Source organism: Nelusetta ayraudi, unplaced genomic scaffold (assembly GCF_046127955.1).
Source record: "Nelusetta ayraudi isolate G7.1 ecotype Tasmania unplaced genomic scaffold, CSIRO-AGI_Nayr_v1 ptg000117l, whole genome shotgun sequence".
In the NCBI taxonomy this organism is placed as follows: domain Eukaryota; kingdom Metazoa; phylum Chordata; class Actinopteri; order Tetraodontiformes; family Monacanthidae; genus Nelusetta; species Nelusetta ayraudi.
The window spans coordinates 35,001-60,282 of NW_027466167.1; the positions used below are offsets into that span (position 1 = coordinate 35,001).

The 25,282-nt window shown below is 51.5% G+C and overlaps 2 protein-coding genes across 3 annotated transcripts in view; one reads left to right on the forward strand and one right to left on the reverse strand.

Moving 5' to 3' along the window:
- Positions 1 to 8,994, forward strand: part of capn3a (calpain 3a, (p94)) — a 10,365-nt gene extending 1,371 nt beyond the window's left edge. Inside the window, exons 3-21 of the mRNA XM_076049551.1 lie at positions 71 to 189; positions 284 to 417; positions 875 to 1,043; positions 1,146 to 1,229; positions 1,313 to 1,407; positions 1,509 to 1,586; positions 2,507 to 2,667; positions 3,142 to 3,311; positions 3,422 to 3,433; positions 3,544 to 3,752; positions 5,300 to 5,336; positions 5,959 to 6,036; positions 6,138 to 6,195; positions 6,291 to 6,355; positions 7,087 to 7,155; positions 7,261 to 7,339; positions 7,525 to 7,641; positions 8,149 to 8,207; positions 8,364 to 8,994. Of these exons, the coding sequence (XP_075905666.1) occupies positions 71 to 189; positions 284 to 417; positions 875 to 1,043; positions 1,146 to 1,229; positions 1,313 to 1,407; positions 1,509 to 1,586; positions 2,507 to 2,667; positions 3,142 to 3,311; positions 3,422 to 3,433; positions 3,544 to 3,752; positions 5,300 to 5,336; positions 5,959 to 6,036; positions 6,138 to 6,195; positions 6,291 to 6,355; positions 7,087 to 7,155; positions 7,261 to 7,339; positions 7,525 to 7,641; positions 8,149 to 8,207; positions 8,364 to 8,390 (1,820 nt within the window). The 3' untranslated portion in view covers positions 8,391 to 8,994. The remainder of the gene's footprint in view (positions 1 to 70; positions 190 to 283; positions 418 to 874; positions 1,044 to 1,145; positions 1,230 to 1,312; positions 1,408 to 1,508; positions 1,587 to 2,506; positions 2,668 to 3,141; positions 3,312 to 3,421; positions 3,434 to 3,543; positions 3,753 to 5,299; positions 5,337 to 5,958; positions 6,037 to 6,137; positions 6,196 to 6,290; positions 6,356 to 7,086; positions 7,156 to 7,260; positions 7,340 to 7,524; positions 7,642 to 8,148; positions 8,208 to 8,363) is intronic.
- znf106a (zinc finger protein 106a) lies at positions 8,988 to 25,263 on the reverse strand. Of its 2 annotated transcripts, XR_012929284.1 has the most exons (22): positions 25,138 to 25,263; positions 22,955 to 23,029; positions 22,634 to 22,695; positions 21,000 to 21,194; positions 17,985 to 19,898; positions 16,989 to 17,397; positions 16,428 to 16,497; positions 16,175 to 16,329; positions 16,024 to 16,084; positions 15,086 to 15,397; positions 13,746 to 14,526; positions 13,421 to 13,619; positions 13,165 to 13,299; positions 12,930 to 13,046; positions 12,628 to 12,819; positions 12,312 to 12,374; positions 12,097 to 12,216; positions 11,935 to 12,006; positions 11,774 to 11,845; positions 11,185 to 11,422; positions 11,052 to 11,121; positions 8,988 to 10,859 (listed from the first exon to the last, which is right to left on the reverse strand). XR_012929284.1 is itself a non-coding variant. In XM_076049547.1 (21 exons), exons 2-21 carry the CDS (start codon positions 23,006 to 23,008, stop codon positions 10,747 to 10,749), a joined length of 5,190 nt encoding a protein of 1,729 aa, XP_075905662.1. In that variant the 5' UTR covers positions 23,009 to 23,029; positions 25,138 to 25,262; the 3' UTR covers positions 8,988 to 10,746. The 2 variants fall into 2 exon arrangements, 1 of the variants encoding a protein (XP_075905662.1); XM_076049547.1 differs by lacking the exon at positions 11,052 to 11,121 and having other exon boundaries at positions 8,988 to 10,803; positions 11,273 to 11,422; positions 25,138 to 25,262.
- Positions 25,264 to 25,282: the final 19 nt, after the last annotated feature.

Sequence of the window (25,282 nt, forward strand, 5' to 3'; positions counted from 1 at the left end):
ACATGAGAACTTTTCACGTGGGTTGGTTGGTCCCTCAGTCTGTGTGAGGTGTTTCCTCTGGGTTCCTCAGGTGACTGCTGGCTGCTGGCTGCCATCGCCTGCCTCACGCTGAACGAGAAGCTGCTCTACCGTGTTGTCCCACCCGAGCAGAGCTTCTCTGAAGGTTATGCCGGCATCTTCCACTTCCAGGTGAGCATCGACCGAACCCATCAGGAGTCGCCGCCACACCTCCTCTGACCTCTGCCGCCGCCGTCTGACCTCTGTGTCTTTTCAACCCCTTCAGTTCTGGCGCTATGGCGACTGGGCGGACGTGGTCATTGACGACCGCATCCCCACCTTCAACAACCAGCTGGTGTTCACCAAGTCGGCCGAGAGGAACGAGTTTTGGAGCGCCCTGCTGGAGAAGGCCTACGCCAAGTGAGTCATTGATTGAGTCACTCCAACTTCCTCTCCTGATGAACAAATCATTTGAATTGTTCCAGAGCTATTTTTTACTTTAGGTGTTTTTAGTTAAGTTGCCAGATTCCGTTGCTACATCTACCAAACAATAGGCCAAATCAGATCTTCTGCTCAATTGATTATAGATGATGATGAGGATGATGAGGATGAGGATAATGATGATGAGGAAGAAGGTGATGTGGATGATGAGGATGATGATGACGCTGATAAGAACGATGATGAGGGTGATTATGTTGATGATGGTGGTGGTGGTGGTGGTGGTGGTGGTAGTGTACGTTCCTCTTTTAAAAGATTCATGATTTAGAAATTTCGAAGACTCGACGACTGTCAAGGTAAACAAGGTAAACTGGCACCGATGGACACATCTCTCTGTGAACGCGGTCATGTGACACTCCCTCCACCCGCCTTCCTCCAGGCTGCATGGCTCCTACGAGGCCCTGAAGGGCGGCAACACCACGGAGGCCATGGAGGACTTCACCGGCGGCGTCACTGAGTTCTACGAGATGAAGGAGGCGCCCAAGGAGCTCTACAAGATCATGAAGAAGGCCCTGGAAAGGGGCTCGCTCATGGGCTGCTCCATTGACGTGAGTACCCCCAAACCCCCAAATCCCCAAACCCTCAAACGCCTCATCTTGTTCATCTGGGAATGTTTTGTGTTTGTGTTGTTGTTGTTGTTGTTGTTGTAGTCGCTGGTCCCAGCTCGTTTCGAGACGCGGACGGTGACGGGTCTGGTGAAAGGCCACGCTTACTCGGTGACGGCAGTGGAGGAGGTAGAGACGCTTCCCTCGGCACAGGACGTACAGAAACGAGTACAGATGGGTCACGTGACTTGACGCTCCCTGCTGTTTTTCAGTGTAAACCATCTCAGCACAAGGACACCAAAGTGCGTCTGGTGCGCCTCAGGAACCCCTGGGGTCAGGTGGAGTGGAATGGCCCCTGGAGCGACAAGTCAGCACATTCACTTTATTTCCTGTCAGTTGGATCAGTTCCGCTTTTATGTTTTGGCTAAACCTCCTCCCCTTCTCTTTCTCTGTCGTACGTGTGAACAGCTCGAAGGAGTGGACCACGCTGTCCAAGACCGAGAAGGAGAAGCTGCAGCATCAGAGCGCCGAGGACGGAGAGTTCTGGTCAGTTAGTGGTCCAGGTTTCACACATTCCAGTTTAGCAGCTTTAGTGTCTCTGCTGGTTTAGAACAGGTTAAAATATGTTCAGAACTGGTCAGGGATTAGTCAAAACAGGTTTCGAGCTGGTCTAGATCAGGTTTCGAGCTGGTCTAGAGCAGGTTTAGAACTTGTCTAGAACAGGTTGACACAGGTTTAGAACTGGTTTAGAAGAGGTTAAGACATATTTAGAACTGGTCGAGAACAGGTTTGAATAAATTTAGAACCGGTCTAGACGAGGTTAAAACAGGTTTAGAACTGGTCTAGGATAGGTTTAGAACAGGTTTAGAAACGGTCTAGGATAGGTTTAGAACAGGTTTAGAACTTGTTTAGAACAGGCTGAAACAGGTTTAGAACTGGCCTAGAACTGTTTAAAACAGGTTTAGAACTGGACTAGATCCGGTTAAAACAGGTTTAGAACTGGTTTAGTGGTGGTCAGAAGAGGTCAGAAGGATGCGGGGAGGGGATTTTCAAAGAACACCCTAAAAGCAGAGAGAAGGAACTTTCTGCCCCAGACCAATCAGATTTCTTCACTGTCAGTGGAGCTAGCTGGTAACGGCTGGTGGCTTCCCATTGGTACTGCTGAGTGGCTGCTGACACAGACGCTGCTTAGCAGCTGGCGGCAGCTTCCTTTTCCTGTCGCCACTAAACACCGGCTGCTAGCATCTACTTGGGTCATTCGCTGATTAGCGGAAAACAGTTCAGACACGACGGCTGAAGTGATGTGAGAAGCTCAAGTTAGATCGCCGGTGGACTTTTACCAGCTTGACAGAGAAACATTAAAAGAAAAATTCTCCATCTACACTTACTGGCTGCTTTTCTCTGTTACAAAGCGACTGTGTGCAGGAGCAACACTCCTCCATCTGACCTCACCTGTGCTCTTGTAGGATGTCGTTCGAGGACTTCAAGAAGAACTACACCAAGATCGAGATCTGCAACCTCACCCCTGACGCCCTGGAGGATGACAAGATCCACAAGTGGACGGTGTCGGTGAATGAGGGCCGCTGGGTGAGAGGCTGCTCTGCAGGAGGCTGCAGGAACTACCCAGGTACCTCCACACTGTTCAGATTCAGGCTAGGGGTTGAGGGCGAGTAGTGGGGGGGGGGGGGGGGGGGTCGCAGGCAGAGGCCATGAGGACAAAAACACAAAGTCACAATCACAGGCCGACAGTCAGTCCACTTCCTGCTCAGCAGCAGCAGCAGCAGCAGCCACAATTACAAAAGGAAAAATAATCAAATACAGTCCACTGAGGAGGCCAATCTAGACCAGGTGCAACTCAGCAGAGGGTCATTATAACAGGAAGTAGGGGAGGGATGGCAGGAAATGCAAAGCCAAAGAGAGACCTGAGAGTGTCCATCCTTCAAAATAAAAGACGTCACAGTTCGGAAGGAAAAAAAGAAAATGAAAACACATCAAATAGAGATAGAAAAACAAATGAAAACCATGAGATTAAACAAAAGTGGCTGCATTGAAATGAATAAATGGAGACGGAGAGAAAACCTTGTGTGAAAATGTCCCGCAGACACGTTCTGGACCAACCCTCAGTACCGCCTCCGTCTGTTGGAGGAGGACGACGACCCCGAGGACAACGAGGTGGGCTGCACCTTCGTGGTGGCGCTGATGCAGAAGAACCGGCGGAAAGAGCGCAAGATGGGCGCCAACCTCTTCACCATCGGCTTCGCCATCTACGAGGTCTGACGGCGAACTGCCCCTCCTACTCCCACCTTCCCACCCCAACAGATTGCAGCCAATCGAAAGACTTTTGATTCTTTTTAATGTGAGGTGTCTCTGTTTGTCTGCAGGTGCCAAAGGAGGTAAGCACAACCCGGAGGAGCAACACTGACTGTCTTTGTCTCGGCATCACCATCATCATCATCACCATCATCATCATTATCACCATCATCATGCCCCGCCCCTCTCACAGATGCACGGCAACAAGCAGCACATGCAGAAGGACTTCTTCCTGTACAGCTCCTCCAAGGCTCGCTGCAAGTCCTACATCAACCTGCGGGAGGTGACGCAGCGCTTCCGCCTGACCCCTGGCGAGTACGTCATCGTGCCATCCACCTACGAGCCGCACCAGGAGGGCGAGTTCATCTTGCGTGTCTTCTCAGAGAAGAGGAACACCTCAGAGTGAGTGGGTGAGGGGGGTGACCAGAGGAAGGCAGGGGGAGCGGTCGGGGCTGTCGGTTGGTGGACCCCGTCCCTTCCCCCTCCTCCAGGAAAACTGTCGGCTGTTGGCTGATTTGAGTTCAGTTCTGGTTCTGCGGTCGCTCAGTGTTGTGTCCCAGTAGGGCTGGAGGACGTCCTTAAAGGGACAGTCTGCTCAAAACCCAGTGTGAACGTCAGCCTCGAGTTGTCTCACCGCGTCCCAAAAAAAGAAAGATTCAGATTCAGACTTAGAATACTTTAGTTACTAGATTAGATTGACAAGGTGCACACTAACTGCAAGCAGGACAGTGGCAGGGAGCAGGACTCCGTTTTCAGACGGAAAGATCGGATCAGTGTGAAATATTTGGGAGATTTTGAAGAGGAAACAGCAACATCAAGTGGTTCCATTTTAGACTGCAACGTCTTTCACTCTCCTTCCCCCTCCTGAGTTTGCCAGCGAGCTACAGTGGCCTGCGCGCGCCCCAGCCCTGGATACCTTGTCCACCTTTGTCTTAGCCTGTTTATTTGAGGAGGTGATCGCTCATCCTAAATACTAAACCAGCTGTCAGGCAGCTGGATTGTCCAGACCAGGCTTCCTTAGAAATGCAAGATGGCAACTGGGAGAGAGAGACCCTTCTTTATGTGTGTTCTTATAGAAGAACCGTTCTATGGAAACCCAAATTATTTTTTTTGTACTGCAATTATAGACTTTTATCAAGGTATTTATGGGCAGTATGAGAATCTTCTGACAATATAAAATTCATAAATCAAGCCAAATATTACACACTGGATCTTTGACAGAGTCCAGCCGACTCTCAGCCCTACTGTAGCTGTAGTGTTGTCGTATAGCTCACAGTTGAACGGTGACATGTGTTTCTTTCCTCACTGTGTTTGCATTATGTTGGGGGGGTGGCGGGGGGGTGGGGGGGGAGGCATGCACAACCCAGAACAAACCATCTTAACGGCGATTTGATTTGTAGAACCGGAAGAAACCGGCCCCAGTTCGAAGCTGTTATGGAATCTTTTTTAGGACACGCCACCTCAGATCCGGGCACGCACCGGTAAACTTTCAGGAAAAACAAACTTCTTTAAGTCGTGAGTCACTGGAAGGGCCAGCACCCGGCCAGCACCCTTCCAACGGACCGACCCGACCTGACCCGACCAGCTCTGAGGAACCAGCAACGACCGGACCAGGACTTCTTCTAGCTTAGGGTCAACACGGGTCAACAAAGCATACACATCATTCACTGAATCTCTCTCTCTCTCTCTCACACACACACACACACACACACACACACACAAATCAATCAATAAACCCAGCCTAGTGCCGCCTTTTCCCGACCAAGACAGAAACCTGAAGAGGAACAGGTGGTATAACACACTTGATTCACAACTCATTTCCACTTCTACTACTACGACCCTACTTGTTTCCTGTCACTGTTGGGAGCTAACATGAGTTCTCAGGCTCTGTGCTCCAGATGAGATGTTGTTGTCACCGTGGTGACTGCTGTCTGTTGGTCTTCACCCAGGGAGATAGAGAACAGGATCGAGGCCGACCACCCGGTGGTGAGTCTCCTGCTCCTCCTCCGTCCTCTGCTCTTCTTCTCTCTCGCATTCAGATCGGAGGCGCGCAGGATCTGAAATTAAAAACCTCATTTTTTTCCCCCTTCAAATCCACATTGTTGAAAGAGTTTTGTTGTTTTGTTTTTTTTGCACCAAAGCCTATGCACATTTAAAATACAGAGTCAGCCAAAATAAATATAAACTTGCATAAATATTTCAATACCAAATTTACTCACACATCATGAGATTAATGCCAATGACCTTCTGCCTGTACAATTACACGCGATGCTCAACGTGGTGGCCATCGACTTCCAGACATTAATGTGTATAGCCAACTCCTACTTTGGTAGGATTGGCCAAAGTGTCCGATGGGATTGCTGCACATGCATTTTTAATTTATTGTCCAAATGCCACCAATGTTTCACAGTGTTATTGTAATTTGATCAAACTTCGAGAGAGGTATCTCCATGTACAAGTACTTATACAAACATTTATCCACGTTTTCCTTTTACTGATGTGTGTTCACATTATTTTTGGTTGACTCTGTATTCAAATCTTCGTGTGCACTGTCCTGAAAGTTGTTTTTTCCTTCTCCTGCCTCTTTGTCTTGGTGGCGACGCCGCAGCCGGCGCCGGCCTCAGCGGGGGAGGAGAGCGAGGAGGACCAGCAGTTCAGGACGATTTTTCAGGAGATAGCCGGAGACGTGAGTAGGATAAAAAAAAAAAAAAAAAAAAAGACTTTCGAAAAGATTTTGTGGATTTCCAGATTCCTCCCAGCATCTTCTCACCAACTCATCTGTGGCAGGACATGGAAATCACAGCCAACGAGCTGAAGAACGTTCTGAACAGAGTCGTCACCAAACGTGAGTTCTGCGTCAGTGGCAGCGTCGTTTTCCGCCTCGTCAGCGCTTAGCTTACCTCTGTGTGTGTCTGTGTGTGTGTGTGTGTGTCCCTGCAGACAAGGACCTGAACACGGAGGGCTTCAGCCTGGAGAGCTGCAGGAGCATGATTGCTCTGATGGACGTATCCTTTGTATCGAGTGCATCGGGCTGGCTGCGTGGCCTCTAGGGGGCACCACCTGCCGAGACCCTCGACAAGCAAAACCTGCTTCAGTTTTTTTTTTTTTTTTAGGCGGCGGGGTCAGAGCATGGATGTATTATTATAACAACTGGATACCAAACGGGCAATATTGCGGCACAGGGATTTTTTCCCCTCCCCAGTGGCCACTCGAGGTACAGCAGCAAGAAAACGTCGGGCCCAATAAAGCATTTTTACCCCATTGGACAGATAGATAAAAAAAGAAACGCATGTAAAATGGCTGACAGGATGACCTTTGACCTGGAACAAGGTTCATAATAGATCTTTCTATTGTAGATATTTAAATCCTGAATTTTCAATCTTTCAAAAAAAGAAAATTGCCAGAAACTAGCTTTGTATTCGCAGCATGACATCACACCCTGCTAGGTCTGGACTCGTTCTGATTGGCTTATGCGTCCAGATGCATCACGTGTGTTACAGAGGCACGATCGGAAGTGACGCCACTGCTACATGCTCGATGGGGCCGCATAATGCGGAACCCAAAAGCCTCTTCGGAGTTTGTATGAGTGAGCAACGACATTGAAATGAATGGGGAGCGGCCACGTTCACGTTGGATTCCGGGGGGGTGGGGGGGGGGGGGGCTCGGTGGTCAGACAGACTCTTGCAGTGACAGCGTCCAGTCCGGACCGGGTTTGGTCTTAACACTGTGTGTGCAGATGGACGGGACGGGACGACTCAACCTGCAGGAGTTCAGACACCTGTGGAACAAGATCAAGCAGTGGCAGGTGTGGGGGAGGGGGGGCGCGCGCGCTGTGTTTGCTTGGGCTTGGTTTTAGATTGCGATCAGCCACTCACAGGCGGACTCCCGTCCGTCCTCACTCTTCTTCCAGGGAATCTTTAAGCACTACAACGCCGACCAGTCAGGCAGCATCAACAGCTACGAGATGAGAAACGCCGTCAACGATGCAGGTGATGAGAAAGATCTCGTCGCCCCTTCGGGCGAACAGAGAAGCTGAAATATCCGATGAGACGTCGTTTCTGTCGCGCTTGCAGTCCTGAGTTGTGGCTTTGTGTTCGGTCGCCTCCTGTCGCTCAAAACTCACCCTCTGAATGTCCTTGTCACTGTACAGTCATGTGTCTTGTGTCCCGCTCAGGCTTCCGTCTCAACAACCAGCTGTACGACATCATCACCATGCGCTACGCCAACGAGAACATGAACATCGACTTTGACAGCTTCATCGGCTGCCTGGTCCGGCTCGAGGCCATGTTCAGTAAGTCAGCCAGTCGGTGCCTCCTGCAGAACAATGCAAACAAGCAAGTGCAACCATTCATATTCTGCAGTGGAAATGTTTTCTTTAAATTGTCCACAGTTCTGAGTGGTTGGGTTGCACACATTATTGTCATTATCATTGTTATAAGGTCCCATAATCTGCCAAATTCCCTCAACACCAGTCAGCGTCACTGTCCTTCACTTCCTCTGCTGCAATGAAGCACTCGGTTGTGAAAACCAGCCCCGTGTGACATCACAAAGGGCGCCCATGGTTGGCGAGTGATGGGTTTTTAACCGGCGGAAGTAAACAGAGGGCTAAGCACACTGCTCTGTGGTGACTGAAGCTGCCCCAACACAACAGAGTCCAGGAAGAAGAACATAGACCTGAAAATTGGACCTTTTGCCGACAGTGTTGTGTTGTGTTGTGTTGCGTTGTGTCACCCATCCCAGCCCCTCTGAACACGGTCGATGGACCTTTCCTCTCTCTCTCTCTCTCCCCTGCCTGCAGGGGCGTTCCAGGCGTTCGACCAGGATGGAGACGGGACCATCAGACTCAGCGTCCTGGAGGTGGGACCAACACACACCGCCAACACGCACACAACAAACAAATCCACAATTAATGCTGCAGAACGTCTGGTGTTGTTTTCTAATTTTCCAATTGGCTGTTGGGAATTCTCCCCTCCACCCCACCCCCCCACACCCACCCCTTGTGTCTCTCTGCAGTGGCTCCAGTTGACCATGTACGCCTAAGAAGAAGAAGAAGAAGAAGAAGAAGAAGAAGAACCAGGCCCATCTTCTCCCAGGTGAGCTCCACCTCCACAGGAGGACGAGACCCACCAGCCGTTACCTCATCGCTCACATCGTCACTCCCCCACCACCACCTCCTCGCCTTCATCATCATCATCACCACCACCATCATCATCATCATCATCAACCCCTCCGTCTCCCTCTGGAGCCTTCTCCGCATCCCTCTCACAGCCCACGTCGGTCCCTCCTTCCGCGGTGAAGAAGAACTTGGCTCTCTGCCGTCACGTGACAACTCGCGGACAGTTTTTACAGTCACTCTTCTCAGGCATCAAATACACACCACCTCTTTTATCTCTGTCACGATACCTCAGACTCTGTTACCCGGCAGGAGCGCTGTCCTCCTCCTCCTCCTCCTCACTACCACCCACACACCTGCTTCCTTCCTCCCGTAACGTCACAAAACTGCCCCCCCACCCCACCCCAACCCACCCCCGCTGGAGTCTCTGTGGCCACGTCAAACCTGGCAGCGACTGTCAAGGCGCCCCCTGGTGGACGGACTCAGGCTTCTCTTGTTTCATATCGCAACCTCCCGACACTCAGTTTTTGTTTTTTTTTATTTTTAAGATATATTTTGACGTTCGAGGTTCCACTGTGCATTTGAAAGAATCTGGTTAATGGGTTGGACTGCAGCTTTCTTGTGATTTTTTTTTTCTTCCTTCCCACTTATTAGGCTTTGGTCAATGAGTGTTCTGCATTTTTAACCAAATAAATAAATTTCTAGTTACTGGTTTGATGGTATATTTTATGTGGAATTGTGGCTTTTTGTGATTTTCAAGGTTGCTTTTTTTTTTTCTTCTTCTTCTTGTACGTTGGCCGTGGCGAAAGACAACAGGGACAAATGCTGTGTGATGTCGCAACATTTTTTATTAATAATAATAATAATATTATTGCAATTGCACTTGCGTTTGTCTTAAAAAATACGTCTTCGGGACTTGGACAACAACTGAAAAAAAAGACTTGAAGAAACTCAGGAATGCCAGACAAGAGGTGAACGTCACGTTCACGTGTTCCGTCACATGTCGATGAGAACGCCACTTAAACCAAGACGAGTGTCATCTTTGGCTTCGCTAACGGTTTAAAACATCTGAATGCTCCTTTAAAAAACATATTAGGCGGCCGCTTTCGGGTGGGGCATGGCATGGGAGACGCCTCCTGATTCTTCCCTTCAATCTCCTTCGTCAAACACCTCCGAGAAAACGTCCTACACCTCCTCGCTCCGTTACAACCATCTACCAGCGCCCCCTGCTGGACGCTCACTATGTAAATGAACTCACAAGAAGAAAAAGAAAAAAAAACAAAAAAAACAAAACATCTCCACAGTGGAGACGGCGTCAATAAAAACAATCACTCGTGATATTACTGTGGTCAAACCTCAACATGTGAGGAGATGGAAGACACACACACACACACACACACACGCACACACACACACACACACACACACACACACACACACACACACACACACACACACACACACACACACACACTTTTGGCTCTGTTTTCACTGCAAAACTCTCGGCTGGCGACTTCACACCACACTTGCACCACAGACCCTCACCGAGCAACACACAGGTAAACTGAACAACTTCTTCTTCCTGGAAATGAAAATTTCCCAGAGAGAAAAACTGCAGAGAAAGAAAAAAAAAAAAAAACTAAACAGGATGAAAAAAAAAGTTTTGTTTACAAAACTGATAATCACCCATTGAGAAAAAGGAACAAAATAAAAAAAAACACACTCAGTGTCAGTTAAAGTGGCGACTGGTTTAAAAAAAAAAAAAAAAATAGAACAAAGGAGAAAGAAATGAAACGTTGCTCAACACGTCACAACTGCACAACAGCAACAACAACAAAAAACAACATTTCTGAGCCCCATGCCATGGTGGGAAAACTGTCATGGTTTCTGCTTTTTGCTGCAGGAACATTGTGAGCGTCCCTCTGATTCTGGCAACACTGAAGTTTCTTCAATACACAGTTTCTGAAGGTGTTTTGGTCAGTGAAAGGAAGAAGTGGACAGAGAGAGAGAGAGAGAGAGGAAGGGAGGCAGTGAGATGGAGAGAGTGATAGAGAGAGAGAGAAAGAGAGAGAGAGAGGGAGTGGCACCAAAGCTCGGCCTCCGTGTACGACTGCGTTAAATTGTTGGATTCCAACACCGAACATAAAGGATGGAGTCGTCAGGCTGTCAGGGCGGCTCCCTGGAACATCCCGCCCCCCAATATGGGAGGCGGCTAAAAGGGAGGAGTGAAGACAAGGGGAGTAGGAGGAGGCGGAGCCGGAGCCATGTCCCCTCCGACGGCCCTCAGGGCTCCAGCTGGTTGGCCTCCTCGCTGTGTTTCTGCAGGTGCACCAGCATCGCCTGCAACAGACACACAACCTCAGAAAACCTCAGAAGCTCGGAGAAGCTCAGAGAAACTCGGAGAACCTTGGAGAAGTTCAGAGAAGCTCAAAGAACCAGCTCAGAGAACCTGCTCAGAGAAGTTCAGAGAAGTTCAGAGAAGTTCAGAGAAGCTCAAAGAACCAGCTCAGAGAACCTGCTCAGAGAAGTTCAGAGAAGTTCTGAGAAGCTCAGAGAAGTTCAGAGAAGCTCAGAGAAACTCGGAGAACCTCAGAGAAGCTCAGAGAAGTTCGGAGAAGCTCAGAGAAGCTCAGAGAACCTTGGAGAAGTTCAGAGAAGCTCAAAGAACCAGCTAAGGGAAGTTCAAAGAAGTTCAAAGAAGTTCAAAGAAGTTCAGAGAACCTTGTGGAAGCTCAGAGAACCGCAGAGAAGCTCGGAGAAACTCGGAGAAACAGCCTCTGAGTCAGAGGGCGTGAGAACACGTCTGCACCTGCTTGGAGGCGGCGCGAGTGCAGAAAACCTCCTCACAGCTTCTCCAGCGGCACTTGATGGGTGTCTGGACGCTGGTGCCGCCGTGGTCGGCCACCAGGTGGTGCTGCAGGTGCTCCAGCTGGCCGAACACCAGAGAGCAGCCTTGCCACTGCAGAGAGAGAGAGAGAGAGAAACGCACCAAGAAAACATCAGAAATCTGACACACCAGAACTATGAGGCTTTCAGTTGTTTCAAACTAGCTAAACTAGTAACTGCCAGCAGAACAGCTACTTCTTAGTGGCGAGGGGTTGGTCCAATCAGCTTCCAGGGTTTATTTTGAAGTTTTCTGCTGCAGCTGTTGGCCTGATGGAAGTTGAAGCTCCCCCTGGAGTTGGGAGTCTACTTAGAAACCTTATGCTCCACTCTCCAGAGAGGCAGAGTTGAACATTTCCTCCACTGCATGAGGGCCCTGAAGGAACCAGGACAAACCCTCCCCCCCCCCCCCCTTCTCCCTCCTCACCCAGCAGCGGAAGTTCTGCAGCAGGTTCAGCTTCACCGCCTGCACGCTGCCGTCGTAGCAGCCCGTGTAGATCTGAAACACAACACAAATCCTTCGTGCTCAGCCCGACAACAAACAAAAATTAAAAAAATAAAAACAACACAACAGAAAATGGCCCTCACCATGCTTCTGTGCACAGCCATACACATCACCATGTCCTTGTGTCCGCCGTACACCTGCAGCTGCTCGTGTGACTGCGAAAGGGGAACAACAGGCCGTCAACACACACACACACACACACACACACACACACACACACACAGTTTGTGTGTTTTTACACCTACCTGCAGGTCGTAGACCCGCACCAGCTTGTCCAGGCAGGCCGTCACCATCACCTTCCCCAGCACGGTCACCACGGTGACGGCGTGGCTGTGGCCCTTGTAGACCCGCACCAGCTCTCCTGTCTGGAGGGAGGGACACACACACACACACACATCAATCACACCGGGCCTGACAACCATCCCGCACGGACGTACGACTCAACCACACAAAGCCTCACGTGGATGTTGTGGGCGTAGATGCACTGATCGCTGGAGCCGCTGAACACCAGGTCGTTCACCACCTGATAAACAGGGAGACACTTTGTTTATCCTGAAGGGAATTCAGTTTCTCATTCATGAGCAGATGTAATCATCATAAAACAGTGCTTAGAGTGTAAGAGAATAAAAGAGCTTGAGGTATGAATTTTAAGGGATAAATAGCAAAATTTGCAATTCATTTGCCATTAATCGCGAGTTAACTCAGGACACTAATGCGATTAATCCCGATTAAAAAATATATACGATGAGATTTGATTGCCTCGCGGCGCCACCTACGTTCATGCACAGCACCGTCTTGGTGTGTCCGTGCAGCGTGCGCAGCAGCAGCCCGCTCTTGGCGTCCCTCACGCTGATGGTGCTGTCAAAGGAGCCCGTCAGCAGGATGCGGCGGGCGCCCTCTTGTGACGAGGCCAGGCAACTGACGGCTCGCGGCGCGTGGCACTCAAACACGTCCATCTGTCTGTTGGTCTGCACCGAGACAACGTTCACCAACAGTCGTTAATATCGATTACCAAAACACAAAAAAAATCCCAGTGTGGGCACCAGTCACAGGGGGACACTGAATGCAACTTTATTACCTTGAGGTTGAAGGTCACTACGGTGCCGTTGGCCAAGCCGGCGAACAGCGTCTTCCAGCGGCTGAGGAGGCAGAGGACTCGGTCCGGCAGACTGAACTGCTGCTCCAGCTCGCGTGTCTGCGTCAGCCAGCGTGTGAGGAAGAGCAAACACAAACAGAGGTTCGATTGCTGTGACAGGTCTGGAAAATCACACGCGTGCGCGTGCACAGACACAGACACACACACAGACACAGACCTTGAGGTTGTAGCAGCGGATGGTCTGGTCACTGGAGCCTGAGTAGAGACGGTGATGCAGGCCAGGAGCCGCTGACACCAGCAGGCAGCTGACCTTGGAGCTGTGACCCTCGAACACAGACACACACTTACGACTCTGCAGTGGGTGGAGGGGGAGACAAGGGGGGGAGAGAGAGAGACCCTGAGTATAAGCACAGCCTGATTGGTGACATCCCACCTCCTCTTCCTCCTCCATTTCCTCCTCCTCCTCCACTCACCACCAGGTCGAAGGCCCGGACCGTCCGGTCCCCTGAGCAGGTGTACAGCAGCCCGTCGTGGATCTGCGCTGCGTTCACGGCCTCCAGGTGGCCCTCGAACGCGCCCTCGGTGGGCAGGTCGTCGTCCCCGTGGTCCGAGGAGACGTCGGAGGAGGTCCTGGGGGGGACGGTGGACAGGATGATGGAGCCCTGGACGTCGCTGGAGGGACACGAGGGGATGAGAAGGTGATGGGTTTCTCCACAAGAACTGAGGGAGCGAGCGAGCGTGTGTGTGTGTGTATGTGTGTGTGTGTGTGTGTGTGTGTGTGTGTGTGGCGCGGGTTACCTCTCAGAGGACTTGCAGATGTCCATGTCGCTGGTGGACGTCACCTCGTTGCAGCCCAGACTCTGCTGCTGCTGCTGCTGCTGCTGCTGGTGCGGGCTGAGGCGCTCCGAGGCCGCCGGGCCTGCTGGGAGGCGGCTGTCAGTGTGGGGCTGCCGGCAGACCTCCATGCTGTCATCCGACTCCAGGTTTGTCGTAGGTTGAACGGCAGGCGCCACCAGGGGGCGCTTGACGCTGTGTCTGGGGGATCTTTTCTCCGCCTGCTCCTGCTTCGGCGCCGCCTCCTCCGCACCGCCGCAGTGCTCCTCAGAGGGGGGGCTGGAGGAGGTGCTGAGCTGGGAGCCCCCGCTGGGCCTCCGGCGTGGGCGGAGCCAGCGGGGCTTCAGCGCCTCCCCGTCCAGCTCCGTGTCGCTGCTCTCGAGTGGCTCCGCCCCCTGGGCCTTCTTCAGCAGCTTCCTCTTCTTCAGCTTCCTGACGCGCTTGCCGCCGCGCAGCTCCCCTGGCGAGGGGGGCACGCCGAGGGGGAGGAGCGGCGGCGGCGGCGCCATGGGTTCAAAGGTCGCTACTGCCGCCGTGCAGTCGGCGGCTCCGCCCACCTGGGAGTCTCTCCTGCTGGGCGAGAGCTTGACGGAGGTCAGACAGACCCGGCTGGCCTGCACGCCCTTCTCCGAGGTCTCCGGGGCTTCTGGGAGTTCCTCCTTCCAGTCTGCAGAGTCGCCGAGGTCCTGCCAGCTCAGCTCTGTCTGCTGCAGCTCCAGCAGCTCCTGGGAGTGAAGAGCAGCACCTGCAAGAACTCCAGATGTTCAGTACTGCTGAACCCGACACTCCCGTTTATGTTTCTTGTCTTTGATTGAGATCTACTTTGCAATCTTAGAGGGAGATTATTTGGGTCGCATTGGCTTGTGTTAATAAAAGTGTAAACATCCAATAATGGTTCATTGGTCATAACTATGACTGATTACAGTTTGCTTGTTTGGTTGTGCTGACCTCTGGTCAGTTCACTCCAGATTATTGTGTCACAACTTTTTTATCGACAAAAATGATCAACAAATGTATTGTTATAGTATCACTGTCATCCATTACGTTTGTTGTTAGCACAGGTAGCTTGTTAGCCCAACTACTACTACTACTTCTTCCGCTTGTCTGACGCCACTCAGTGCGTCGCCATAATCCGTGTTGCCGGAAACTCGTGTAAACATTCCGTGTTGTCTAGAATATAAAATAAAATGCGATTTTTTTTAATGCCATCATTTTTTTTTGTCCGTTAATTATTGAATTAACGTGACAATGTCCCGACCCTAGTTTTATCTGTGTTTTATCTTGTCATGCAGAACTCTGGATACCTGGTGGAGATGCTGCAGCTGCAGTACCGGCTGTGCACTGCAGCTCCGGGGTGGTGCTGTGAGCGCAGATACTGGTGCCGTCCGCGAGGTCGGGCTCTGACTTGATTCGGACCGGAGACAGAGGCTCCTGCTTGATGGTGACGGAGCCGAAGGGAAGGCTGGAGGAGGGAGGGGACGCTCGCTGCTCGGCAGGACTCGGACTGACGGCAGCACGGGACGGAGGAGGGCCAGCAGGAGGCGCTGCTGCTGCTGCTGCGGCGGGCGTCTCGGTCTTCACCAAGAGACTGAGCTGAGAGACTTCTTCTCTGCTCCCTGCAGACACAAAGCAACAGAAACAGAGAGTTTATTTGCCTTTATTGTGCTTGCTTTGCTGGCCGGTGGTGGGTCAACAATAAAAGGTCCAGTGTGTAAAATATGGCCTGATTTGACATTTTTATATTTGTAAAAACTTAATATGCTGTCCACAAAAACACTAATAAAAGTGCATATTCGCAGTGCAATTGGTTTTCCTACCCATAGAAAGGTTCTTAATTATATATAAAAAATATACATATACAAGGGTCTTGCTCCGAGTTAGTAGCCATCTTGCGCCACCATATTTCTAAGGAAGCCTGGTGTGGACAATCCAGGTGGTCTGACAGCGGGTTTCATATTTAGGGTGAACGCTGGCGTCCTTGAATAAACCAACAAGGAACAAGACGAGGTATCCAGGTTTGTGTGCAAAGGCCACTGTAGTTTACTGGCAAGCTCGGGAGAGGGTGGGCGAGCGAATGAGTGCTGCAAACTAAAATCTGACCACAAGACGGCAGAATTTGTCACACTGTATCTTTAACCTGCAGATGTCACAAATTCAAGTTTGAAGTTGCGATAAAATGTAGGAAGTGTGTGTGTGTGTGTGTGTGTGTGTGTGTGTGTGCCTGCGTGCATGCACGTGCTACCTTGCATCCCTTTGAGTATCTCGATGCGCCGGTTTCTCAGTGCGTTCATGTCGGCCGTCATCTGCAGAAGCACAGAAACAGTGAGCGGGACGACGGGGGTTCTGCTGCTGGAGGAACCAGCAAGACGGGAGCGACCGACCGTCCTGCCTACCTGCTGTTTGACCACCGAGAGGCGCTGCACCTCCAGGTAGGCGGCCTCCAGAGTGGCGCGGGCCTGGATGAGGCTGGCCTCCACCGACTGCAGGGTGCCGCTCAGCTCCTCCTCCCGCAGGGACACGGCCAGCAGCTGGTCGATCTGCTGCCGCTCTGCACGCACGCACGCAGGAAAAACGTCCCGTCAGGACTCGACAGTAAAAAAAAATATTAAAATAAATAAAGAACCGGGTCAGGAGCCGAACACCGACCGTTTTTGGATTTGACCTTCTGCCTCTTGGTGTTGTGCTCCGAGCAAGACGTCTCTGCACTCGGGACGTCCTGAAAAGCAGACAGGAAGTTGCTCTATTCAACCTTTTGTTGTTTCTTTTATTGCTAAAAGGGATGACACATAGATAAGCATTTCCCAACTGGTGGGTAGCAACCCAAAAGTAGGTCCCAGAGCTGTTTGGATTGGGTCGCAGCTTCGTGGGCAGTTTCCGTTTAAAAAAGGAATTTTAAAATCTATATCTTTATAGAAAATGTTGGGCATTTACTTCCCAAGGCACACAATCCAATTCAAGAATATCAGCAATCTATTTACGAGACATGATAGAAAGTGGGTTAGGGTTTTTACATTTGTGGAATAAATTTGGTTGCGACTGCATGAGAAGGAAGAAATGTAGGTCCCGGGATTCCACCAGCGGAGAACCACTGACAAGATCAAATGTGTTCTTCACGTCTTTGGTTTTCAAATGGATTTATGTCTGAATAACGCAAAGACATTAAACCATGGCAGGCCACATGTTGTGCGAGCTGCTTCCATCACTCACCCTCACTGCCCGCCTCCTCTTCCCAGTGCCCTGACCGTCGGGCTGCTCGCTTCCCGACCCGCTGTCCAGCACCAGCGAGTCGCTCCGCTGCAGCTCCGCCCCCGCCGCCCCCGCCGCCACCTTTCCCTCCTGCTTTTCCTCCACGGCCTCGCAGACGGAGGACCCCTGCCGCTTCCCGTCAGGCGGCGACGGCCCTCTCTGCGGCGCGTCCGCCGACGTCAGCGAGGGGAAAGCAGAGTGGGCGGAGCCGGGGGCCAGGCTGCTCTCTGACAGCGAGCGCTTGCGAGGCGTGGCCGAGGCTGCGGAGTCCATCAGCAGGTCCCAGTGGAAGCCCTCCAGCAGCGGGATGCCGTCCTCCTCCTCCTGGCTCTGGTCTTCCTGGTCCACTGGCACCATCTCAATGCCAAACCTGTGGGACGGCATTAGCATCATCAGAGCAGGAACAAGCCAGACCGTCACCCACCAGTTCCCTCCTCCCTATACATGCAGTTATATGTATCCAACGACACGGCGCTAATTACTGGCCAAATTAAAAGAAAAACCTTTCGGACACTCTTGGCACCATTAACGACGTCATTGCGGTCGCATTATTTAAAGGTTCCATTGGTGTGTGGTAATGAATAAATTAAGAATAAAATATATAAATTAATATAATTACACACACACACACACACACACATGTGTATATATATATGTCCTATTTTAAATATATATATATACAAATATATTTTATATGTAATAAATATATAAGTGTCACATGTACATATAAGTGTACACATGTATATTATGCTTTCTCTACCTATCAGTCAGCGTGAGCACAATGCATGATGAGATATAGTGCCAGTCCATTGACCATTGGCTGTGCACTACTTTTAGTGATGCATTGTGGGATACATTGAGGGGACTACATGGTGAATACTGATCTACACTCAGGATTCGGGCACAGTGACTATACAGTGGCAGTAGGGGGCGACGTAGGACACAGCGTGACTGTACCTCGGCATGCCTTTGCCCTTGTCCTGCTTCTTCTTCACCTCCTGATAGACCTGCTCCCAGTTCACGTTGCGCCGGGAGCCCGAGGAGCTGATGAGCTGCCGCACGGTGGGCCTGAGTCCGGAGTCCTTCTCCGAGTCGCTTCTCCGCGACTCGCCCACGTTCCGCACCCGCCTGGCGATGTTCAGGTTGGGCTCGTGGCCTCCTGCTTTGCTCTTGGAGCTGATGTGTTTGGTCAGATCACGTTTCAAGACGGGCGGGAGGTCCAGCCTGGACAGACCGGACGCCTGCTGCTGCTGCTGCTGCTGCTGCTGCTGCTGCTGCTGCTGCGCCGCCTCGGAGGTCCTGCAGGTGTCGCTCTCCGAGTTGGTCCCCGTCGCTCCCGCTGCTCCGGGAGCTTCCGCCGCCGTCTCCTCTTCCCTGCCCGGCGCCGCGGCCTCTGAGCTCTCCGTCACGGAGGTGCTGACCTGCAGCGACTGGAGGGTCGGGCCGCCGTCGGCAGGTTTGCTCGCAGGCTCCTCGGGCCTCGCTGGATGCGGCGCGGCGGCGGTATTCTGCCTGCCGACTCCATTCCGACCGCTCGGCAGAGACGTCGTCTTGGGTTCCTGTTTTTTAGAGTTGTCCAGAGACGCCCTCCTCCCCTCGGCAACCACCTGCCTGGCTCTCTGCATTATCTCCGCCAGCGGCCGTGGTTGCTTCGACACTTGAGGATGACCACCAGGTGGAGCCAGAGGACTGGACCCGCTCTGTTTCAATAGAGGCGTACTGGAGGCACTGCTGGTGGTTCCGTCCCTGGGACTGAAGGCTGAGGACGTCCTCAGATCTTTCTGCAGCAATGATCTGTGAGTGGAGGACCTGGCAGTGATCTCGTCTCTATGCTGACTGCTGTTGCTGCTGCTGCTGCTGCTGCTGCTCGGCCCTCTGGGTCGGCTCCTCAGGCTCGGCGCCTGCGGCCCTCTATCGTCCACGCTCTGAACCCGCTTCTCCTTGGCCGGAGGTGGTGGAGGTGGAGGTGGCGGTGGTGGCAGTGGCGGCGACGGCGGCGCTCTCAGGGCTCGGGTGTCTGAGGTGGTGTCTTTTCTGAGGGACGATGCTGACGGGACTCTGGGGTGCTTCTCCAGAGAGTTGTGATGGGGGTCCCTGTGGGACAGTGACTCCGCCCCCTTGGCGACGGGATAGGGCGACCAGCGGTGGTCTTGGCCGCCGTGGACCTTGGAGTTCTTGTTGATGCTGTGCTCGTGCTCCGCCGTCGCTCTCTCCCTGCTCTGAAGGCCGTGACCTTGGCCGTGACCTTGGATGTGATCCTGCCCGTGACCTCCTTCCCCGCCGTACCCTCCTCCCTGGTTAAACTGCTGTAATGGCTGTCCAAAGAAACTGGGTGCGGACTGGAACGTGTGCGGCCGTGGCATCCCGTGGCTGACGGGCCGACCCCCCCGCTGCGACCCCTGGTGCGACCCCTGGTGCGACCCCTGGTGGGGGGGGTTGTTATTCCGGCCGGAGACGCCGTTGCTGCTGCCTCCGTTGCTGAGCCACGGCAGCCGAGGTCGCGGGTTGGCGCTCAACAGCGCCGCCTGGTCCCACTGCCGGGCGGCCAAACCCTCGCGCCTGTGCACGTTGCCCGCCGAGAACTCTGCAGACCCCCATCTCTGGAAGTTGGGGGGCTCCTGGGCGTGCCAGGTGGCACTCTTGCCGTGCCAGGGCCGGGTCTCCTCCTCCTCTCGGCCGCTGTAGCGGTAGCCTCGGTACCAGGACGCTGCTGCTGCTGCTGCCGCTGGCTGCTGCTGCTGCTGCTTCCAGGCGCCGTTGGCCAGCTGGTACTGCTCCTTGGCCTCCTTCAGTCTCTGCTGGAACTCCTCCTTCCTCCGGCACTCCTCCTCCTCTCTGGCCAGCTTTGCATCAGCGGCTTCCTTCTCTTTTCTACAAAGCAAGAAGGAGTCAAGAGTCGACGAGTGGGCTTTGCTCCTCGTGAAACTGTGTTGTTGTTGTTTTCTTTTTTTTACTTAAAGGTCCAGCGTGTAATATTTGGAGATTTTGAGAGGAGACAGCGCCATCAAGTGTTTACATTTTACATTGCAGCGCTCTTTCGTTCACCCCATTCTCTGACGAGTTTGCCAGTCAACTACGGTGGCCTGCGCACACAAGCATGGATACCTTGTCTACCTTCTTCGTCGTTGGTTTATTTAAAGAGGCAAGCATTCACTCTAAATAGGAAACGCGCTGTAAGGCTGCTGGATTGTCCACACCGGGCTTCCTTAGAAATGAGGCGGGTGCAAGAGAGCAAGGCCGTTGTATGTTCAGCTTAATCAAGCCAAATTTTACACACTGGATCTTTAATTGATTTTACTTGCATGCTTAATAACTCCACTAAAAACAAAGTGATTTCCAATGACAAGCGTAACAAGTGTGCAAACATGTAGCTGCTTGACTTGACTTGACTTGCTGCCCCCTTGTGGCCAAAGAAAGGTTTTAATTTAATTAAATAAGCGCACATTGGGAAAAAAAAACAAACAATTTAGTTCAGAATTGTGAGCGAAACAAAGCCGGAGGAAAAAATCCAACGGGTTCGATTTTAGTAACAACACCTGGGGAGAGTAAACTGGATGCATGGGAGAGAGGAGGAGCTTTTTTTAGGCCGCAGCCTCGACACTCGACTCCAGGCGCTGCTAAAAGCGGCGCGTGAGCTGCTGCACGCAAAATGTGACTATACATGGCGCACGCAACACACAGAGCGACACTGGCGGCTGAACCGTCGCGACAAACAACACACACACACACTCAAAGAGCTCACGTTGTCGGAGATTTCTCAGAGATTCCATCACACCAAAACACCACTCCAGTGGATTTTACTTCAATAACAAACACTAGCAGCTTTTAATTACAGCACAAACACTTTGTAAAGGTAATTTGAGTAAAGAAAAAGCTGAGTATCATTACCGGTGAAAAGTTTTGTTTTTTGTTTTGCGTTTTTTTTTTTTTATATAAATACCGAGAATGTGACGGCCAGTTGGAGGTTCTTACCGGATGGCTTCTTTCCTCTTCTCTATCAGGTCCACCAGGACCTGGTCGAAGTAGTCCTCGCCGCGGCCGGGCCGGGCGCTCCTCTGCTCCGCCGCCTCGGCGTTCTGCTTGTGCGCGGCGCTGGAGATGTGGCTGGCGTACTCGGTCAGGCTCACCACCGTCACCTTGCACACCCTGCACTCGTGGCCGCAGTCCCTGGGGAGGGAAGGCGAGAGCGGCCGTTCGATGGTTCCTTCAGGCATGATTCTGCTCTGTTCTGGTTCTGCTCTGGTTCTGTTTTTTGTTTTGTTTTTTCAGCCTGCAGAGCTCCAACAGCGCAGCCTGGCTCTGCTTTCGGTTACGTCAAAGTCAAAATGACAAATATATATATATATATTTATATATATATATATATATATGTATATATCGGGAAAGGAGAATACTCGACAGTCCCGAGGAGAAAAACACCCTAACTTCCAAATTCACTTAGTGTCTCAGATCAGGAGGTGGCTAACTTCAATTTTTTTTTTTTTTCCTCTGTCGTTAAAAGAAATAAAAGCGTCGGTCGTCCTGATCTTGGTTTGCGTGTCTTCAGCAGGCCATGAGCGGCGAGGAAGGAGAACCAGCGTGCGGCGGGTTGATGGGGCCCTGCACGTGCGGCCGCCACATCCAGCCGTGCCGGGCGCAGCACTGGGGGGCTGTGAGGAGGGGAGCGAGGCGAGGAGCGGCGCCCTCGTCCTACTGAGCTCTCATGATGGTGTCCGCTGCTCTCTGAGACGCTACAAAAGGCCACGGCTGTATTTGACCACCCGGGGATCCGGCCCCCACTCTTCCCTTAATCCGGCCCCCTCGCTCCCCCCCCCCACCCGTCCAGCATGTGTGATTAAAACAGGCCCGGGACGTCCGGCCGGCCAATCCGCAGCCCAGCCGGTGTAACCGGAGCCTCCTGCAGCTGCTGGCGTCCTCCACCCGAGTATGTCACGCTGCCACCGGCTCCTTCTCCAGTTCTGCCTCAGATCTGTGCCACGGACCGCCGCCAACGCCTCTCGTGCAGCTGGCACTACTTTTACATTCTGACGCGTTGCAACACGCGGGCCAGATGAGGCGTTTAGCTTGGCAGTCTGCAAGGTCCCAATCCTCCAGATGTCCTTCATTTCATCTCCCCTGAAATCCACCCAACTGTCATCTTATGAGGCTGAGTGCTGACGTATCACTGTTTAAAGAAAAGAAACAACCCAGTGACCTGGCAACACCTCCCAGCAGCTCCCACCCAACACCACCACCACCGCACTTCAGATTCTTCCATCCCAGCCAGCGGGCCACACATTTCTAATGACGGACAGCAGAGTCACGGGACGGCCGCATGCCTTCCCCGGGTCACGCCTGTTGTTCCGGAGAGATTGTGTCTAAATATACGGGCCACGGCTGAGACAGCTGCCCGTATATCCACTTTCCTGATAACGGCAGTGGGCACGTGCCCGGGTGCAGCACGTGCAACGTGACCCACATAAATCGGGGCAGAAAGACGGTGCTTTGGGTTTTAATGGAGACCAGGTTCCCTCTCTGTCTTGTGAAGGCATTGAATAAAGCTCCACAACTATGCGAGAAGCTTCTGAAGCTTCTGCTTTCCTGTGGGAGAAACGTTCACAGCTTACCGGCCCTTCAGCTTCTCCAGCTCTCGGTGATGCAGCATGCTTCTCATGTGCTCATCCATCTCCTGCAGACAAACGGTTTCCCCTCAGACGGCAACCAGCATTGGAAACATCTTTATGTGCATGTTCTCATTCGCTTCAATTTTGTTAATGCATCTTCTTCCATCAAATATAAAGACTTAAACATAATAATGAATCCACTTTTAAACCCTGTATTACACTCAAATTAACTCTCAATAAACTTTGCACAAAACTTTTTACATGTTACATTTAAAGTGCTAAAGGTCCAAGTAGCTGGAGTCACGTTGTTTCAGGGAGAACTACCTGTCTGGAGGCATGGACCGTCTCACACAGGATGCACTTCCTGTCTCGCTCCATCGTGTTGAATTCAGCCCATCGCTGTCAATAAAGACAAATTGAGAGACGTGAATGAAAAAAAGAAGAAGCGGAAAACAAAGCTGTATTCTCATCGAACGCGGCAAGCGCAGGGTGGCTCAAGACTGTTGGTCTACCGAGACCTAAATAAAAAAATAAAAAAAGTCACCGAAATGGAGGAAGATCAGCCAGCTGCTGAATGTGCCAGGTTTGTTGGAAGTGGTAGGCTAGAAAGGCTTACTTGCTAGCTTAAGTTAGACTGCATTTTTTTGCTGATGCTTGGACCAACTCGAGGCAACGGGCGGTCAAATTGCTCCTTGCTCAGCCTGAAGTACTGCAGCGCTCCAAGCGGTCTGCGTGGAAGTTTAGCCCCCGCCTTGCCATTGAGAACAGGTGGAGGGGACCCACACCTTTCTCTTTCTTGCAGCTCGTTGTCTCCTCCTCCAGATTAGCATTAAAGCCAGTGCTTTTCGCTGCTTCAACGACAGGTACATGATTATTATTATTATTATTATTTTTATTTTTTTTTTAAACTGAACGAACACTAATTGGCGCCGTGCTCTGCATCTGGGCACTTCTTTTTTTTTAAATTTTTTTTCAGAACCGGCTGCTCTCGTATTGGACGCACCAAGATGTCGTCACAGCGCTCTGCGCCGTACCGCGCGGGCAGACCGCGGCCAAAACGCGTTCAATGTGAATACGGTTTAATCTCGGTGTTTGCGCTGCTGAGCTTCCAGAAGAGGGCGCCAAAGGCTCGGTGGCTGTGGGCAGTGACGCTGCAGCTGAGATGCAGTGTTCAGAGTTCAGCCTAATGAACTAATAATTACAGTGCTGATGGCGCAGCTCCAGGCGTCTGGGTCTGTGCGTGGACGTGTTAAACAGTGACTGCAGGCTACAGGTCACGGGGGAGCAGGAGAGACGCCGCGAGCTTTGAACAACGCTGCCTGTAGAAAAGCGGTGCAGGCACTGAGTGTTGCTGCTGAATGCAGTTTTACTGACAGAGTGATGAAAACACTGAAGGGAAGGGGTGAAAATGCAACCTTCTTCTCTGCTTGGATGATGTTTCGGGGAGCCTGAGACATTCAGAAGGTTTTTGTTCCATACAGCAGTGAAATACTTTCACAAAGCCTAAGTTTTAACTTGCTTGTTGTTTTTGGGCGAGGTGACTCATATACTTAACAGCTTGTGGGGGAAAAACAAAAAACAAACCTACCTGTGTGCTAAATATTTTTGCAAAATAAACGAGATTTTGCGTAGGCACACTCATCATCACACATGATTGACAATTCCCTCTCCAGCCACCTCAGGGTGCATCGTACTGAAAGGTCCAAATCAACGGAACTGTCACCAGCGGCCAGTGGTTGAACACGGATTTCGTGAACACAGAGAGGGGACCAAGGGATCAAACTGTGTCCGACCAATACAATGTTATGCTCTATAACGGTCCCGAGTTGGCCTTCAAACTACCACGCAGAGGGCTAAATGCAATAATAATAATAATAATAATAATAATAATAATAATAATAATAATCTCACGTCAAAACAACGACAGGACAGTGCAGAAGAAAAAACATTATATAAAACAACAACAACAACAACAACAACAACAACACGGAAGGCTGGGCTCGATAGCTCACTGCCCCTTTGGTACAGAGAGTTGTCACAGGGGGGAAAACCTCAGTGACAACTTTAACAATCATGACAGCATGCAATTAAGAAACATGAAGTAGCACTGTGTCATTATACGACTCCAACGCGACACCAATACGACGTTCCACACTTTATTTTAAGCAAAGTTGTGACAGCATGTTTTGGGGGGGGAGAGGCTGTGTTGTTAGCCTAGCTTCAGTTAGCCGCGAAGTTAGTTCATCTTTAAAATTGTACATTTCTTTACTGGGACGAAGGATGAAGCGGTTGTCTGAAAGTCGCACGTGTCGTTGTACCTCGGGCAAAAGTTCTGCCACTCTGAGCACTTGGGCAGGACACTGAATCAGGTTTGCTGGGGAAGTTAGCAAGCTAGCAACATCATGCTAGCCAGCGACACCAGCGCACACGGGTGGCGAAAGTGCTGTAAACTGAAAACGCCGCACAGCACGTATGCCACGCCAAAACTCTTGAGTGACGTTTGGTACCTTTTTGGCGTCCAAGAGTGTGTTGGGAGACTAACGTGGCTGTGGTTTGCTCATCCATTGTTGCAGCTTACATCTTGCTGCTTCTCCTCCTCGCCATGCGAAGTGCGAACCTGACGCGCCGCCTGACGTCATTATGTTGCGTTCA

Bases quoted from the DNA above. Each gene is read 5' to 3' on its own strand.
- znf106a (XM_076049547.1), bottom strand. From the start codon at position 23,008: ATGGAGCGAGACAGGAAGTGCATCCTGTGTGAGACGGTCCATGCCTCC. The intron at 13,620-13,745 runs GTAACCCGCGCC...GTGTCCCTCCAG, and splicing joins ATCTGCAAGTCCTCTGAGAG to CGACGTCCAGGGCTCCATCA. The intron at 12,375-12,627 runs GTAGGTGGCGCC...CCTGTTTATCAG, and splicing joins AGACGGTGCTGTGCATGAAC to GTGGTGAACGACCTGGTGTT.